The 19708-nt window shown below is 33.9% G+C and overlaps 1 protein-coding gene across 6 annotated transcripts in view; it reads right to left on the bottom strand.

The window, feature by feature from the left end:
• The window catches only part of KTN1 (kinectin 1), a 114220-nt gene that overhangs the window by 30808 nt on the left and 63704 nt on the right, over positions 1-19708 (bottom strand). For 4 of the 6 annotated variants that reach the window (XM_030319172.2, XM_030319174.2, XM_030319176.2 and 1 more), the window contains exons 16-31: positions 19461-19498; positions 19229-19310; positions 17334-17402; positions 12251-12285; positions 11749-11839; positions 10995-11063; positions 10326-10363; positions 9538-9628; positions 9320-9388; positions 7997-8034; positions 7250-7340; positions 7104-7172; positions 6589-6626; positions 4110-4200; positions 1834-1902; positions 775-812 (exon numbers count right to left, since the gene is read on the bottom strand). In XM_030319172.2, the coding sequence (XP_030175032.1) occupies positions 775-812; positions 1834-1902; positions 4110-4200; positions 6589-6626; positions 7104-7172; positions 7250-7340; positions 7997-8034; positions 9320-9388; positions 9538-9628; positions 10326-10363; positions 10995-11063; positions 11749-11839; positions 12251-12285; positions 17334-17402; positions 19229-19310; positions 19461-19498 (1016 nt within the window). The remainder of the gene's footprint in view (positions 1-774; positions 813-1833; positions 1903-4109; positions 4201-6588; positions 6627-7103; positions 7173-7249; positions 7341-7996; positions 8035-9319; positions 9389-9537; positions 9629-10325; positions 10364-10994; positions 11064-11748; positions 11840-12250; positions 12286-17333; positions 17403-19228; positions 19311-19460; positions 19499-19708) is intronic. The other 2 variants (XM_030319173.2, XM_030319177.2) reach the window with 1 other exon arrangement.

Genomic DNA, 19708 nt, shown 5'->3' with positions numbered 1-19708 from the left:
TAAATAATTCTAAACCAGTAAGCCAACAACCCTGTAAATGATTCAAGATGGAACAACACTTAATGTGGTCAACATCTAGCATGTTCAAACATACCAAGTTAGCCAAAATAACCTTAAATGTACCCTCTGAGAGAAAAATACCAGCCAACAATGGAAGAGAAGTGCTTCAGCATAAAAAGTCCCCTTAAAAGATAGCAACCATAAAGATGATGAATTTTTTTTTTTTAAATGCAGAAGCAGTGGGGCGCCTGGGTGATTCAGTCGGTTAAGGGTCCAACTTCTGCTCAGATCATGACCTCACAGTTTGTGTTCAAGCCCCACACTGGGCTCTCTGCTGTCAGCATGAAGCCCACTTCGGATCCTCTGTCCCCCGCCCCCCCCCCTCAAAAATAAACATTTAAAAAAATTTTTTAAATAAAATGCAGAAGCAGAAACTTAAATTTGCATCATCCAATTCCACAATGATATCAGAAGATAACTGAGATAATGTAAGGTAAATAAGTAAAGCCTTGAAAATACAATTTAACTTTATTCAGATGTTTTCTGAATGCCTAAAAACCTCAAAATCTCCCTCAACTAAACTCTAAACACCATAAAAAGGTACATCAGTTCAGCCAAGGGCACAGCTAAACTCTAGTGACCTGCAGGTGCAAGAAATTTAAATAGAATTAGAAAAATTAGGTGCCATTTATAGTTAAATTGCTTATCTGAGAACTGTTTAGCACATAAAAACAATTACCACTTCCCCAACTGTGAATCAAAATTATTACTTACACTTTTAATAGTTCTTCATGTGGAGGAAAAGATGAGGCCTGTTAAAAGAGTTAAATATTATTTCAAAGTAAAGCTTTCTAGAAGACCACAAAAAATTAAACTCTTCTCAGATATAAATTAAGACAACAAAGGTAAAAATACTATATATTCTGTATGCCTGTCACCAAGTAATTTTAATAAAAATATGTATACATTTTAAAAATGTACTGAGTACTAAATCAAATCATTGTCACTACATACTTAAATTCTTCACTTAACAAGTATTTATCAACTTCCTAGCATGTGCAAAGCACTGAGTTAACACATTAAATTCATATTGACTATATTAAGCTTCCAAAAGTCCAAATAACATAAGTGAAGTTAAAAGAAAAACTAAGAAAAGTTAACTTGCATGTAACAGAAAGTTAATTTTACGTAACGTGCAAAAGTACACAACATACAGTATTTATATACCTTGAAGATTATAACCTTTCATACTAAACTACTATACTATAATCTCCTTGCTGAGAGGGACAAATTCTTTTGCCCTTCATAATACTTTCTAGTTTATATACATTAAGAAAATAATTGAAAGGATATATTGGTAACATCTTTAAAAAAAAAACCTATTTCCATTTTATTTTTACCAAGAAGAATTACGCCTTGAAAAAGTATTTTAAATAGTGGTAAACTATTACTGATAATATTACACATTTTCTAGTTTCTCTCCAATAACTCATATTTTTACTGAAGGGAAAGGGAAAATGGTATACACCTACATTTAACTATGATAGGATTTTAATGGACTTGCTAAGAAAAGCATTCTGGAGGATCTGAAAACATACACACACACATATATAACAGAGCTGGAATATAGATAGTAACATTATTTGTGTATGCTTTATAAATTATATATTACTTTGGATATGACATAGCAAAATTTTTTAAAGAAATTTGATAAATAAACCAACATACTTTATTTTCAATAAAAAGGCATAATGATAAGAATACTTATAGACAGTCTGAATTATGTAACTTTTCACCACATAAATGAAAGGCAAGCCACCTAACAGTACCTACCTGTTGGTAGTTCTGTTGCTTAAGCTGCTCGATTTCAGATCTGTACAATTTGTTTTCATCCTGTACTTCCTATTTAAAAAAAAATTTTTAACATGAATACCTGTGCAGAGATTTTATTTTCCATATAAACTTTTGAAACATACCATACAAGCCAGGAAAATTCTAAAATAGTAATAATTTTTTTCAAGTGAGAATATTAAAAGTAATAAGCCCTATATTAAAACACAGGATAAGATTAGAATAATTAAATTATTCAGTACCAATCTGGGAGTGGGCAGTCTCACTGGAAGAAAACAGGATCCAGAAACAGATCTAAATACCTATAAGAATTTAGTATGGGGTGACATTTCAGATCAGTAGGGCAAGTTCTAGTAACATTTTGGGCTGGCTATTTCTCTGCTGATAGGACTGTCCTGCACACTGTAGGAGGTTTAGCAGTATCCATGGCCTCCATTCACTATATGCAGTAGCAGCTCTCCACTGCTGTGACAACAAAAAGTCTCTAGATATTGCTAAATGTCCCCTGGGGGGCAGAACCACTGCAGTAAAATAATAATGGATTATTTAATAATGTGGCTAGCATTTTTTTCAAGGTTGAAATGTTATTCTCATAACTTAAATAAATTACATATATGTAAGACATCAAACAAAAAAGTAAATTATAAACATATCGAAACACATGAAAATATTTTTCATTCCAAGACTTAACACTCAGGAAATTACTTATATTTGAGCACATAAAAGTTTTAAAATTCCAAAAAGGAGGAGAAATAACTATTAAATAAAAAGAAAAACTTAAAAAAACAAATCACTTCTCATATGACAAAAGGCTAATAATTTCCCTTATTATATAAAAAAATGTTATAAATTAATAAGAAAAAGTCAATCTAGAGGAAAAATGTAAGAAAAACTGAAGGCCAATTAATAGACAAATGAAGAGTACTTACCCCCTCTCTCACAATCAAATACAAATTAAAATAATCCCACTATCTTTCAAGCAGAGTATCAAATGTTTTCATCTCTATCAATGTTGGGAGAAGATGAAAAGGAAATGGCCCTCTATTGGTGTAAACTTGTAAAAACCACTTTTGGAGGGCGACTTAGCATTATCTAACAAAATTAAAAATGAATCCACTTGGGAGAGAGAGAATTTAACCGAACCAACACTTGGAGCATGAAATGTGAGCAAGAGCAGTTGGGACAATGCAGCCATCTGCAATTTGCTATCATTTCAAATCAATGTTCTGTAAGTATGTTCAATATTAGCTACAAGATGAAGAGATACGGGTTTTCAATTTTAACTACCTCTTTCAAAAAGAAAAAAGAAACCGCATAAACCTTTGACCCCAAAATTCACTTCCTGGAATTTTAAATACAGGCAAAAGTATTAAAAATGTGTGTTTAAGGATATTCACTGTTGTAACAGGAAACACAACTCTAAATAATCCAGGCATCTGTAAATCAAGATTGGTTATATAAATGAGGACAGATGATACAAGAGAACACCATGAAGCCATTAAAAGTTGAAGCCAGAAGGGCACCTGGGTGGCTCAGTCGGTTAAGCGGCCAACTTCCACTCAGGTTATGACCTCACAGTTGGCGAGTTCCAGCCCCACTCTGGGCTCTCTGCAGGCAGCATGGAGACAGCTTCGTATCCTCTGTACCCTCCTCTCTCTCCCCCTCCCCAACTCGTACTCTCTCTCTCTCTCTCAAAAATAAACATTTAAAAGAAAGTTGAAGACAGAAACGTGCTTATGTGGAAAGATTTCAAAAACATTAATAATTGAGGGAGAAAAGCCAAATACAAATGTGTGCATGGTTAAACAGTGTGTTTAAAAAACAAGTACAGGGGTGCCTGGGTGGCTCAGTCGGTTAAGCATCCGACTTCGGCTCAGGTTGTGATCTCGCAGTCTGTGAGTTCAAGCCCCACTTCGGGCTCTGTGCTGACAGCTCAGAGCCTGGAGCCTGTTTCAGATTCTGTGTCTCCCTCTCTCTGACCCTCCCCCATTCATGCTCTGTCTCCCTCTGTCTCAAAAATAAAGGTTAAAAAATTAAAAAAAAAAAAAAAAAAACAAAAAACAAGTACACACCTACACACATATTTTATGCAAGGGCACTTTCTCAAAAGATATACAAATAATTGATAGTTTTCTTAGGAATGAGACCCAGTATCTGCCTGGGAGGAAAGAGTCTATCCTATTTTTTGTGTAGTTAAAATTGTTTAAAACATGCAAAGACAAATCACACAATAATTAATTTTAATTAAATATATTCACCTGTAACAGCTTTGTTCTGCTAGAAAGATCACTCTCTCTCTCTTTTAGTACAGTTTCTATTCTCTTCATTTCATTTTCCTTTTCTTTCAACCTAGAATTTTTACAAAGATCTGATTCAGTTATACACATAAAAAAGGACAGACTTCTATATCATCTATTAAAAAAAAAAATGATAGCAGAAACAATGCCTAACAGCTCTTTCACCCCATATTATACCAACTTATAAATTTGTTTTAAAAGATATTATTCCCAGAATCGCTCAACTCAAAGTACATCATAAAACTGCTACACTTTATTTCATAGTTAACATTTCTTAAGTATGGCTTTATCTAGGAGAAAAATCTAAAATAAAAAACATAAAGCCATAATTAGTTGACCTGGGAATTTATAATATGCCCAAGCCTTTGTGAAGAGATGCTACGTATAATTTAATCTGGTTCTCCCTTAGCCAGCATAGGCATAAATCTTACTCTATCTAGCTCAAGTGAATCCCAATTGCCCTTGTCACCCTATTCAACAGACCTCTAGAGTAGCACTTAATGCTATTAAAATGGTCTGTTTATCTATTTCCTCAGGGCAGGAACCCATCTTGACCATTTCAGTATTCCCAGTGCCAGAGGGCCTGTAACAGACTCTCAATTATTTTTGTCCCACCGTAATGTAGAAAGTAAAAATAATTTCAAGATGTTTATAAGTCTACATGAAAAATGACAAAAGAGCACACATGAAGAACAGGATTACAAGTCAGGGGGCGGCGGAGGGAACCCCAGCAAAACTTAAATACATACTGCTAAGTGAAAGAAGCTATTCTGAAAGGCTACATTCTGTATGATTCCAACTATATGACATTCTGGAAAAGGCAAAATTATGGAGACGGTAATCATGGAGATCAGTGGTAGCCAAAGATTGGGGATGGAGGTTAGAGGAAGGAAGGGATGAACAGGTAGAGCCAGGAGATTTTTAGGAAAGTGAAACTATTTTGTATGATACTGTAATGATAGATACATGTCATTATACATTCCTCAGAACCCACAGAATGTACAACACCCTAAGGGAAACTACAGACTTTAGTTAATAACAGTATGTCAACACTGGTTTACCAATTCTAACAAACATACCACACTACTGCAAGAATAAATAACAGAAATTGAGTGGGGGTAGGAGGTATACAGGAACTCTGTACTTTCAGTTTTTTCTGTAAACCTAAAATTGCTCCCCCCCAACCAAATTCTATTAAAAAAAGAAAAATATGATGTAGCAATAAATCTAAAAACACATTCTTTAATGACCTAAATACCTATTACAAATGGACCCCAAATGTGTCTCCAAGCTTTCTATTAGCAAATGAACAAAAGCACCTTAACAGTTACACAAGGCCTCCAAGATAAACAATTATGTTACACATATAAGAATTTTAGTGTCGGGGCGCCTGGGTGGCTCGGTCGGTTGAGTGTCCGACTTTGGCTCAGGTCATGATCTCACGGTCCGTGAGTTCGAGCCCCGCGTCGGGCTCTGTGCCGACAGCTCAGAGCCTGGAGCCTGTTTCAGATTCTGTGTCTCCCTCTCTCTCTGCCCCTCCCCTGTTCATGCTCTGTCTCTCTCTGTCTCAAAAATAAATAAACGTTAAAAAAAAAAATTTTTTTAATAAAAAAAAAAAAAAGAATTTTAGTGTCAAGAGGAGACATCTCCTTTGTCTTCAAAAAGACAATGACCTAATATCCTCAATACCTTACTTTTAAAGACACATTTTCAAAGGGCCTCTTCTTAAATATCAATAAAGACTGACAGCATCACATCAAAGCAAAATCTGTTAATTTTATAGTGTGCCAAAAAGATGAAGTCCAGATATCTTTCTTACCACTGTAGACTGATTTAGCTTAAAAGAAGACTTTCTAAGGTAAAAATTTTCTAGTATAAACATCTATAAAGACTGGTGATCAGATTTAATATTTTTAGTATTCAGCACAGCATAACTGATAGGACAACAGATACTATTCTCTTCAATAGGCAAGTTACTTTTCTAGAAAGATTCAATCATCTTCATCAAGGCTGTAACTAAGATTATCTTCTGGTTGATTCAGAGCTGTTATACTTTCAAATACAATGATTTCAATTTGAAATAAATTTGACCTGTCTTTAGAATAATTGCATACTTTGTTTAAAAAAAAAAAAGACTTTAAATAAAACCAGTCTATATTAGCAGAAAGAAGGTATCAGAAAATGGATTTGAAGGGCTTGGAAAGAATAAAGTCTCCAGGTATCTGAAAGCACTTAAAAGGCCTCTTTTTTATTATGCCAAACAGAGACTGCCCCCCCCCCTTTTTTTTTTGGCCTCTGGGCCATAATTCCTAATTTAACAAAAAATGACTTAAAAGAAACTCAATATGAGTTTCTTATTCAATATAAGCACTTATTCAAGTGCTTTCTGGAAAATTATGAGAAGTTCCTCTTTTAAAATGCTGGCTAAAATTATACTTACACCGTCTCAAGTTCTTCAAATCGTGATGCAGAACATGCCTAAGAAACAGATTCACATTTTTAATTCTAACATTAAAAGATCAGGTACTACCAATACATACACACACACACACACACACACACACACACACACACACACTACACATACATACATAATCACTCACCAATAAAATAAAAATGTAATTAAATGTTAAAATTAGGCTGTTTATAAAACAGACAAAATGAACTTTAACTCAATTTTTAATATCCACCTCTTAAAGGATTACAGATTAATATAACAACTAAACACAGATACTGAAGTATGAGTGAAAAAGTAAGGATAGGTAATACTTTTAAACTTAGGTTGACAAATCAGGCAGAAAGACCTAACAAAGATAAAATTTAATTTATTCTATCAACAACAAAATTATGATAAACCAATTTTTATGACAAGGAAACTCAATTTATTTTCTAGTACAGTAAAAAAGAGATTTCTCATTTCTTATGTAATATGCTAGTAATCTGTTTATACTATACCTCTTTCAAGTTATGTTGTGCTATCTCCTGAACATGAGCTTTTAAAGATTCATTTTCTTCTTGAAGATCCTGAAAAAGAATTGGTATGAACTGAATTGACATTCAGGTATAAAAAAAAGTGTTTATTTTTGTTTTTGACTTCTCACCTGCAACCATTTCGCTCTATTGGCTATGTCTTTCTCCTTCTCTTCTAAAACAATCTTCATGGTATTCATCTGTTCCTCCTTTCCTTTTAATCTGACAATAAGTTAATAAGAAGCATCAGTGAAAATGTTATAAGACTATACAAACAAAAGTGGAGACTGTAAAAGATTTTAGGTTGTATTTACAGCCCAGGCTGATACAAAATAAACTAAAAAATAAATATTTTAAGTATACAGGCCAACGTGATTTTGCAGATAATAAGTTAAGAAGTATAGGACAATTAAAGAAAGAAATTCCATCTATCACTGCAGATCCAGATCTTGAATAAATTAGAGTAGCCCTACTCTCATCCCACATCATTCTGTTTAGGCCAATACCAGTGAATTTAGACAGCTTATCATCACTGGTCTGGCTATGAATTATATAGCCAGTTTCACAGTGGCTATTAAAATAGGCAAAAAGCAACATCTCAGTTTGAGGTCATATTCGGATTATAAATTATGAAAAATAAGACTTTCCACACTATCCCCATTCCCATCATAAAGTCTGTAAGTTAAACCCCAATGGAAAACTTAAGACCATGAGAGCTTTTTGAGATATTACTTCATATTCCTAAAAATATTACTTGAAATTAAAAAGAAGTTATGATTTTCATTATAATTGCATTTGATTTGTATTTGACTTGCATATACTTGTATGTAACTTGTGGAAAAGAGATATTAAAGGAAAATGAAAGAAATGGTACTTACAAGTTCTGAAGCTCCTGAATTTGAGAGGTGATAGACAACTGAAATACAAAGAAAAAACCTTTCAGAAAAAAAGCAGTTTATAATCCTTTCAATTTACCTTAAGCCTTATGATAAGCTTTAAAAGGTGTACACTTTAAATTACAAAGATCCTAGCTGAGGGACAGCTGGGTGGCTCAGTCCATTAAGCATCCAACTCTTGATTTTGGCTCAGGTCATGATCTCCCGGTTTGTGCAATCAATCCCTGCCTCTGCACTGTCAGCACAGAGCCTACTTGGGATTCTCTCTTTCTCCTCCACCCTCTCTGCCCTTCCCCCACTCATAGGTGCGCACACGCGCACACTTCTCTCTCTCTCACAATAAATAAACATTAAAAAAAAAAATCCTAGCTGAATTATTCATGCCAAAATGAGATGTGTTTTGATTTTGCCTTCTCTGGTTTCCAATGACAGTAAGAGTAACAAAATAAAAATATGAACAGTAAGTCTGAATAATGTGTTAATTCTCAAGTTGTGAAAATTATAGAGTATTAACTGTACATATACCTCCCTACCATATCAGAGCTCTTCAAGGACAACTACTCAACAGTACTCTACTTTGTCCTGTTTTTCTCATCATACACAGTAGTTCAATACTACGTTTTATCCCTCACTCTCTTCACTGTCCTTTCAGATTTTGGCTTAGATGTCAGTTCCTCAAGAGACTTTCCTAATCTCTCAATCTATATTAGAGAACTGTGATATTTTCATCATACCCCGTTTTGTTCAACACATTATCTTCAATCACTAACATAGTGTTTTCAGAAGTAGGAGGAACTCAGGAAATATTGTTGAATAATTGTTGGATGAATCATCTCGTCCACACAATCTCACCATTTTTTCAATGAAGCTTTATCAGATTAAATTCACCCACACCCTATATGTCCAGTAATCCCAGCTACCTCTGAAATCCCCCAATGAAGTTTTACTTGGTTCTACAGGCAAAGGTTGAGCAATATTCTATAACAAAACATTTTGATCCATGCAATTTAAAAAAAAACAAAAAGGTTAAAAAGATTTACCCAACTGTTTTGTATTTAAGTTGGCAAACTAAAATGAAACATTAATACACAAAACTTCTAGAAAAGAATCTTTAAGAGTTAAAAAATACATTGATATCAAGAACACTTTCTCAAATCAGGCAAAAAATAAATAAAAAGCACATAACCCAAAATACTTACAGCACACTACTGAAAGTTTTTTTCTGAGTAACAAGAAAAAAACCAAACAGCTCATAAATACACATACACTAATAAATCTGTCATGCTATGGCTCTGGGATTTTTACCTGTTGAGCCTTTTCAAGCTGGATATTTCCTATTTCTTCTTTTAGAGCCTCTATTTCCTGTTTCAAATCCTTGACAATGACAAAACAGACAAGATTGGACAATGGAAACATAGAAATTGACATAAAATGCAATGTACAGACAAACACATGAAATTAAATGATATTCACTAAGTTGATAAACAAAAATACAAAACACACAATTTTCTCTTTCTCAATACCTGAATAGTTTTCTCCTTATTAGCAACTTTGAGAACTTCTGCTTCCAGAAGCTCTTCCACAGACTTGATCTTTCCATCCTTTTCATGGATCCTTAGATGAAGAAATGCAGTATTAAACTTTAATAGAAATATCAAGATCCACCAAGACATAACAGAACCAAATCATGAATAGTGCCATCCAAATCAACTCTTCCCATTTTAAGTAAGATAGCAATGTATCTTGCAGATAAGAAGGAAAAAAAAAAAAATACTTAAGTCTTTTTAAATGAGAATTAATCAGGATATACCAGATGGCTAAAGCCTATGCACACAAAGAGAAGCAGGTGGCATGCTCTGAAAGTGCACAGAGGATGTTAAGAATACCCTGAAGAACACTAGGGACAATCAAGTTCCTCTCAACAATATTGGCTTCCAGAGTTCTGAAAGCAGTGGCAGAACTTCTACACAATAATGGCATCAAACTCATAGACACCTCAAGAGGGTAAATGATCTCTCTATCCAGTATAACCTGTTCTTACTGTTCTTACTGCAAAAAGAGAAAATTAATAATTTGATGCCATAAGTTCAGAAAATAAATGGAATCGATTATAGAAATAGATGTTTTAGCAACCACACTACCCTAAGGAAGCACAGCTAAATTCTCTTAATCCACCAGCAAAAAATTCTAGAGTGGAAGGTTAAACTATTAACATACATCAACTGTCTCAATTGCACAATAAAACAAGATTCACGAGCACTAAGAAAATGGACCAAAAGAGAAAGACCAGTTTAAAAAGGTCATTACTTACACTTTCTTCAGTTCTTCAACTAGAGATGCAAAAGAAACCTGGAAATAGGAGGGCATCCTACTTAGTAATCTGCTCAAAATATAAATGAATTCAGAAACAGAAAAGTATATTATCCTTAAATTTTCCACTATACCAAAATCCAAATGAGAAAAGTAAACCCAGGAATTAATTCTTTCTAGATTTTTTTTAAATGTCATAATAATGAAAATGAAAAGCACTCTGAAAGTAAGTAGATTTAAGGGTATTTACAGTTAAGAAAAATCAATAGATAACAAGTTACAATTATTCAATTAATAATTCTAACCACATGAAAAGAACAAATAACTAGGAAACTGCCCAATTTCAGAGAGCTTCTTCTACTGCTACTTAGAGTCTTGCATTATACTTGTATACGCAAAACCTTTTATTGCCGTAGTAAGCAGCAATGACATCCTATCTAGAGTACTCTACCCAGTGTCTGGTGTACAAGTCAGCATTCAATGAAATGTAGCTTCTAGTACTGTTAATTAAGTCCCTAATCATTCAGATGAAAACTCTGACAATTCCACACTGGTGAAGGGAGGAATTAACAACAGATTTGCTCTATTTGAACAAAACAGGTTTGTCCATTGTTTAAAAGAGAACATTGTTTTAAAAGAGAACAGTTGTAAGATCTACTGAATACACTACCTGATCGTTTTGCTTAGCCTTTAAGTCTTGAACTTCTTTCGTCAGAGATGAATTTTCTGTTCTTATTGCCTTTTACAAAGACACATAAGCACAACATACTTTTACTTTCTAAAAAATTAGCTATCTTCAAAATACCCTACCTTCTCATTTTTCTTTAGCTGCTTCTTTCCATCTCTAGAAGGTCCAGAAATCTCCTTGTCACTCATGTCTATAATTCTCTAACTTCTAGAGATAGCCAAATGGATCTTTAATTCATTTATGCCCACAAGTATTTCTGCTTATGTTTCCACCACTTTAACAGCATGTTGTATACCACTTATCAAGTCATTTCTCCCCCTAAACTCAGATACATCTTTTTAACATTTCTTCTAGAAAGAAGGAGTCAAGTCAGTTAAGGCTAATGATAATCACAAAACACTACTGTAGACTCTCCTTTCCCTGGCTTCCAATACTACCTCATGAACTTATGAAGTCTGCTAGTTATCATTTGGTTATAATTTGGGCAAGGGTGGAAGAAAGGAAGCATATATAAACCATAAAAACAGTATCTATTTCATTAAGACAGTGAATGCTACAATCAACTACACATTTTGGTATTCCTAATAAAATGTTACATTTCATGAAAAAAGATATATTCATAAAATGTGGATAACTAATATGAAGTTTCAAAAGCTATGGGGAAAATCTAAAATTATAGTAAATCTCCTTCACGTTCACTACCCCATAAGAAAAACAAATCTATAAAATGCTTTACATTCAGTTCCTCCTCTTTTGTGGCCACCTGAATAAGTCCAGTTTCAAGTAATTCTTCCACTGTCTTCAACTTCTCATCTTTTTCTTGAATGCTAAATTACAAATTTAAAACATATGAATTAACTATTTTTCAAGGTAAATGCTATTACTGCTAAATATTTTACATCAATTCCTGTGTCCATCATTTCTTATAAACTTAATTCTACAAAGGTTTGTGAGGATCTCTCTGATCATGGTCTAAGGGTACTTCTTCTTTAACAATAAGTAAAACATGTTCAAGTAATACATGCTTACATGCTAGCCTAAACAAAATCACCACCACACATAATGCCACAAACCTAACGTAAGCCCAAATCAAATCACTCAACAGCATATCACCCTCTTCCATTATGAAGTACAAAGAGCATTTTAACAACCTAGATTAATATAGTTAGTAATTCTGTTACCTCAAATTTGGTAGAAATGAGTCATTAAAATATAAAAAGAAAATTTTAAACTCTCACCATTTTTCCATTTGTTCCACAACATCTTTATTAGGCTAAAATAAAAATCACCAAAAAAAGAAAAAAGTTTAATTTTACCAAGTTTGATGAGGTAAAACTAGTTCAGAAACAAAACTCTATGAAAATTATTTAGTTTTAATTAGATCCAAAATTTAGGAAGGCAATCCACACTTGAAGACTGCTGATAATTAAAGAACTATTTAATTCAGAAAACACAAGACAGTAGAGAAGCAATTACAAAAAAGACAGAAAAAAGATAGGCATAATATGGGCTAGCAAAATGAATTAGTACCTTATAATTTTTTAATTACTATAAAAGAAAACCTTAAGAATAAGAAGAGAACTTGCTTCTTCTATATCAATTCAATTCTTCAAATTATAAAAAACCCAAAGCTCTAAAGCCTTGAAGGCCAGGAAAGAGACTTTGTTCTTTCTTCTTATAATTGACTTTTTTGACTTTTTAAAAACTATGATACAACATATATATGAGCAAGTGCAAAAATCCTGTGTACAAATCAATGATCTTTTAACATGTAAATATTATGTGATTCCACTTAAAACATACAGAATGTTTTAAAACAGATTGTAAACTGCAGAAGCAACCCATGAACGTATTTTCCTTGTAAAGCATTAAAACATGAAAGTTAACTGCTACTTTTAACCACTTTCCTTCTAGCATCTCCCCAGAAACACAGAAGTCCCCACTGCTATAATTTGTGTCCAGAAGATGGGCTTTCTTCCCCCTTGGCATTTCCAAGCCTTCAGGCAATTAAGCAGCCTACCAAAACAGGCTTGGGGTCTTTTTCCTTGAACATTTTTTCTGCCCATCCCAGTTCCCGCTGGTACTCTTTGAATTTTGCTAGCTTCTTACTTTTCCCCCAATTTTATTGTAACCATTTTTCACAAATACTATTAATTTTTCCATTGCTAAATCCAAGTCCTAAGACTCTACTTCTTACATATTTCTAAAAGTAGTCCCCTTTGCTTCAATGCCTGAGGTTAGGCCCTCAGTTTCACTCTTCTCAAATATCAAAATACCATACAATCCTTCTCTCTGCCTATAGTCTGTAAGGATTATTTTGTGAGGGGTACAGGAAGAACATCCCAATGGGAAAAACTTTCCTATCATTAGAAAAGAAACAGGAGCTGTCAAAAGTATATTAAGTCAGGTTTATAAACTATGAAAATAAATCATATAATAAGTTTATAAATCTATCACGATGGGTTTTTTGTCCATTTTTATTTTTGATGAATGCCATCTCACATAAAGATTTAACAAAAAATTTGTAACTATGCATGATGATGAATGTTAACTATTAACTAGACTTATTGTTGTGATTATTTCACATTCTATACACATGTAAGTCGTTATGCTGTACACCTGAAACTAATTTGCTATATGTCAATTACATCTCAAAAAAAAAAAAAACAACAAAAACTTTTAACACTATTATCTGCACCTTAATCATTTATTGTATTATATCTTTAGTCCTACATACTTCTCCCCCACACAAATTCAAACACTTCATTGTTACCAGAGTGATCTAAAATGTTAGACAAAACATTTATTCATCCTTGTAATACCTTCAGAGGTTTACCATAAACAGGCTAGATCAAGTTCATGGTCCTTAAACAGCATACAAAGTCCTTCATAATTGGGTCTTAGCCAATCTTTCTCTACTTACACCTCAAACTTTACACTTCCACAACATGCCAGTATACTGTGAATACACCAGTCTGGCATACATTCCCATGATTTTTAACACTGTATCCCCTTAGCTTGAACTTCCCGTCAGGAGTTGGGCAATTTTTTTCAATATCGGGTTTAGTTGTTCCTTCTCTGTGGTGCCTCTTCACCCTCACTCTCCTCCAGATAGAATTTATTATCTCTTCCTCTAAACCTGTACCACAGTTCAAGAATTTTATTCATCATACTTTTCTGTATGACACCTCTGTCTCCACACTAAGCCACATTCTTGAGAACAGGAACCAAGTCTCATTCATGTCTGTAGCTTCAGCATGTAGGACAATATCCAACAGACTCCATTCATAAATATGTAATGAAATCAATTTCCTTTAACAAGGTTACAGTGTAACAAATACTCTTGGTCAACAGCTCATCAAATAATTCTAAAAAACTGACCAGTTTAGCATCTATCCAACCTTTTTCCTTTATACATAATTGGCCTAATCTAATCCAATTCTGTTCTCCCTAGATGTTCTCCAAAACTACAATTTACACAATAAATCCCTCTACAATAATATACAACCAGGCAACAGGACAAAAAGAAAAATTTCCTACTCCTTATAGTTTTTACTTAATAATTCTGATCACTAAATCTTTAAAATCTACCAAAATAAGAATGAAAACCCTGCTCTTTTGTTAAAAAGAGCTTAAAAAGAAAAAAAAGAAAAAAAAGAAAAGATACTTCAGAACCCTGCCTCCCCAGAACTTTATTTTATTCCGAATAAATGAGATCTTAGTAACTGATTTATTTGTATCATCATCCACAGGCCTGCATCCAAATGGAGCCTTCCCTTCTTTAGTGTATGAACAGGTTACCTTACCTGGTATTTGTTGTCTTTCTGCTTCCTACACCTGAAGAAACAACAACTAGGCACCATTACTGGTTCCTGTTTCAATAAGCTCAATCTTGTTCTCCCAGATAAAAATCCAAAGAGCAGAAGGACTGAACTTTTTTTTATGTAACTAGACTGTTCATCTCTCAACTGTCACTTGGAATTCTGACTGCTGGGTAGGAAAGGGTTAAAAAAAAAAGGTGGAAATGAAAGAAATTAAGATTATACTAATTTTTCTCTCTCCTTTCACTAGCAATAGCAATAAAAATGAACAGAGAAAAAGCCAAAGATGGTTCTATGGTCTGCCAAGTTGAGAGAAGTTACAATCACAACCAAAACATACCCATCCTAGTTATACGCTTTCTAAACTATTTTTAAAAGACAGAGCTTTAAGAACAAGAAAAATTCTAAGAATTACCAAAGAGAAAATCTTAAATTAGTACCAGTTTTCCCTCCTATCAAATTCTTTTAAATACATTTTTTTAATTTAGGTATAAAATTTTGTTCCTTGGATTAAATTGGACTATTCTTCATTCAAGCAAAATCTATCACATGTTAAAGTTTGTCATTTTAACAGAATATCTAAAAGTACACAGAAACCTTAGCAGTAGGTGGAAGGCTGACTCAGTTAAGGTAGAAATTAGAGGATTTTCTTTTTTAATATTAACTTTCACACACATGATGGGGGATTTTACGTAAGATATTAGAATGGCAATTCTTAAGTCCTCATACAATCTTTAAGGAAAAAGAAAAATTTGAGGCTAGTGATTTTGTTCTTACCTAATCAGGGAGAATACATTTTTAGTACAGAACTAAAATATTAAAAGATTTTAAAGTTAAAAGATTTGTAAAGATTCAGGTTTTTGGCTTAAATGTAAGTGAAAGTAACCAACACCTTTAATACTGGAATTCCAGGGCAGATTCATCTGTTTCTAGACATTTGTTTTACCTTCTATGAAGTTAATTTTAGAAAGTATTTAAAAGCTTATATATTGAAATAGGTGACTCAGAATCTCTGATAACCAACCCAAAATTTACATTCTGCCTTTCTGGGTAAGAATTAACACAACCAAATATTATCAACCCTACTTCACCTAATCCTAGTCATTAATGTTGCATCTCACACATAGTATTTTATGTTGCTACTAAAATTTTAGATGCTGCCAGCTAAACTGTAACCAGAAACTATGAGGGGGGAAAAGTCTCAGATTTGATGAAATAGATCGCTTATAAACTATGCCACCACAAGGGAAATGAGAATAAGATTTAAGAATAAACCTTAAATATTACTTTAGCATTACAGTGGCATGAAGTCATGTCCCTGCACTGTACTAAATATCATCAGTTTAGCATTATCTCTACTGCCTTTTGTTTGCAAGGATAAAGCATATACAAAGTAGTAAAGATTATGCAAGGCACTTACTATCATATTCAAGAAGGGGAGGAAAAAAGTAGATTATTTCTTGAAAAGTAAAGAGATGTGAACGAAATACTTCCACAGTATTTGACACAGCTTAGTAGCTAAACCAATTTAATATCCGCATAATGTAAATTTTAAAATAAAAAAGAGAGCATGCATCGGTGAAAGGAAGTGCTATCATTTGCACTTATGTGCTATCATAACTTCAGCTTCTAATACAGGTTCCCAAATTTAACACTGTTAGAGCAACATTCAAAGTTTCTATTTTAATGTGTCATCTAATATCAAGAGTTTCTAGAATATTTTTAACACTGGAATTTGAGTTATGTATAAGAAAAGTCTGAAGGCAACTAACTCTTAGGAAAAGCCATACAATGGACATTGCCTGGGACTCTAGTTTATGGAGCCATGCTTACTCAGACCACTATATAATTTCGATGGCTTGCCAAAAATACAGAAAAAAGTATGATGACAGTAGAGGGTAGAGAGGAGATGAAAAAATAAATATCCAAAGGGAGAGGAATTAAGGTTTAAGATACCTGTTAAAGGCCAAGTACCAGGCTAAACACTATACATAAACTTCCCCATTTAAATCTAACATATTCATGATGTAAATAACATCTCAATGTGAAAGACTTGGAATGAAAGGTCTCAGAAGGGTTAAGCATTTGATCAACATAATTGCTTTTAAGTGCTGATAGCAAGTGTTAAGCCTACTTACTCTCTTTTTAAGAAGCCACTGTTGCCTTAGAGAAAAAGGTGAGGCTCCAAAAATGTAAGGACTTTTATCCTGAGAGCCAACTGTATCAAAAGGACTTAAACGCTTTTTATGTATCCTATTACACTTTTTTTTTTAAAGTGCTTATAAATAGGAGGTTAGCATTAGCTTCCTCTCAGGGAAGAAAAATTCTATTTCCCTTAATTTAGGCACCTGATAAGCACAAGATGAATAGAAATGCAATGAAAAGACTTATCTATCCCTTAAGTAAAACTCCTCAAAAAGAATGCGTTGGTTAATATTTAAGAAGAACCAGATCTTGTTAATATTAGATAGTTCTACCCTGTGATTCACAAAAGCCTTACCTGTTCAGAAACAAGAGTCTGTAGCTTCTGAACTTCTAACTGTAATGCTTTGTTTTGGTCATTTAGAATCTGAAAGAAAGAATCTCAGAGTTTACTGTTTTATTAAGAAAAGGTAACCAAGCAATCATCTGAATGGGTTAAAAAAAAAAACCCATATTATTCAAGTACTCATAAAGTGACAGGTGAATTATATACAAATGTAAGAATACAAATCTCATGTGGTTTCATTTTCCAGTTTCAATGAATATATATTTCCAAAACACAGACATAGTACTAATATATAAAGTACATGTACAATTGATGAGGGAAACAAAGGTAAGAGAAATGTAGCTTAAATTAAATTTCCTTACAACTTGCAGCCCACTGATAAACTGCTGAAACATTCAGAGCGTGACCTTCCTCAAGAAACTCATTGCTGCCTTGGTGCCTTAATGTTTATGTTTCATTAAAAACTAAAAGTAACCTTATCTTAACAGCAGCTAGTCCCTTCAAGATCCTGAAAGCCTTGCTTCAAAATTCCTTAGAAACTTACTTCCCCCACTCCCTCCACAAACTTAAAAGTATATAGTCACACCTCACAATCCCAGTGCAGTTCTTTCTGCCCCCAGGTCATGTCCCCACGCTTTAATAAAATCACCTTTTGCAACAAACGTCTCAAGAATTATCTTAGGCGTGTACTCATGAACCCCACTTCAAATTTCATCACAATGAAAATCAAAATCATCAGTTTCTACTGAGCCCCCAATTCAGTCATGTGCTTTATCTGAAAACAGTATTAACACTGTACTTAGAATTATTTCATGTGTATTTCAAAGAATTCAGTTTGTGCCACTGGATTCTGGGAAATCCTGCCTTGATAAGTGAGTATATATGGGATTCTTATAAAATAAATGCAAAAAGGGGCGCCTGGGTGGCTCAATCGGTTAGGTGTCCAACTTGGGCTGAGGTCATGATGTCACAGTCCATGGGATGGAACTCCACATCGGGCTCTGTGCTGAAGGCTCAGAGCCTGGAGCCTGCTTCGGATTCTGCATCTCCCTCTCTCTCTCTGCCCCTCCCACACTCATGCTGTCTCTCGCTCTCAAAACTAAATAAACATAAAAAAAATCTAAAAAAATAAAATAAATGCAAAAAGAAGAAGAATGCAAATCTCATGCACATGAAGAGATGCACCCTGGTGATAAGAATGCTTTACAATCCTCAACCTGAGCAGCCATGACCAGAAACTAGCACAATGGAGGCAGTTAAAACCATCACAAACTAAAAACTGCAAACACTGAGGCAAAACGAGTTTCAAACGTCTATTATAAGAACAGATAAGATAGTCTATGGGGCACCTGGGTGGCTCAGGTCATGATCTTGCCCTTCCTGATTTCGAGCCCTGCGTTGGGCTCTGTGCTGACAGCTCACAGCCTGGAGCCTGCTGCAGATTCTGTGTCTCCCTCTCTCTCACTACCCCTTCCCCCCCTCCCCGTTTGTGCTCTCTCTCAAAAAAAAATAAACATTAAAAAACAAACAAAAAAAGGAACAGATAAGATAGTCTAGACAAGAAGTACATGACAAAATGCACTGGTTGTAAAAGCCCCCAAATAAACTATAGTCACACTGCATCAGACTGATTTCATATAACAACTAGTATTTCTAGGGGACACCTAGGTGGCTCAGTGGGTTGATTTTGGCTCAGCGATGCAGAGCACAAAGCCTGCCTTGGATTCTCTCTCTCTCCAGCCCTCTGCCCCTCCCCCCGCTCATGCTCACTAGCATGCTCTCTTAAATAAAAAAAATTAAAAAAATAAATAAATAAATAAAAAACAAAAACCTAGTATTTCTAGATTCACTTCAACTGAAATTGTATAAGGTCGTTCTAAGCTCAGTTGACAAGCTTAATCACACACCTTAAATTCTTCCATTTTGTTTGAAATTTCACATTGCAGCTGTTCTTCAAGCAATCTTATTTGATCATCCTTAACATGAATACTACGAGAAAGAAAATCAATTGAAATACTTCATACATTAATGAAGTTTACAACACAAATTACATGCACAACCATCAGTTATGAGTAGCAGTAATTTCTGCAATTGAACATAAATGTAGGATGGCTCCATATACAGCAATACTTCAATCACCTTTTCTGCATCTTCTCCAGTTCACGTGCAGCAGCAGCCTGTGTTTGAAATGAGATGAGAACTGCATTATTTCTCAGGAAACACTCAAAACTATTTGTTCACTTAGTTTTATATACTGAAAAGCTACATTTTCATATATCTGGGAGTAAATAAAAGTTAAAGCAATATCCTACAGATTTCTGTAATACTTTTTGCTGTCCCAATATTCTATACTTCTCACTGATCAAATTTTACCCTAATAAAGGTAT

This window comes from Lynx canadensis, chromosome B3 (assembly GCF_007474595.2).
Source record: "Lynx canadensis isolate LIC74 chromosome B3, mLynCan4.pri.v2, whole genome shotgun sequence".
Lineage (NCBI taxonomy): Eukaryota > Metazoa > Chordata > Mammalia > Carnivora > Felidae > Lynx > Lynx canadensis.
The sequence above is the reverse complement of the archived record's forward strand: the minus strand, read 5'-3'. Positions and strand labels throughout refer to the sequence as shown.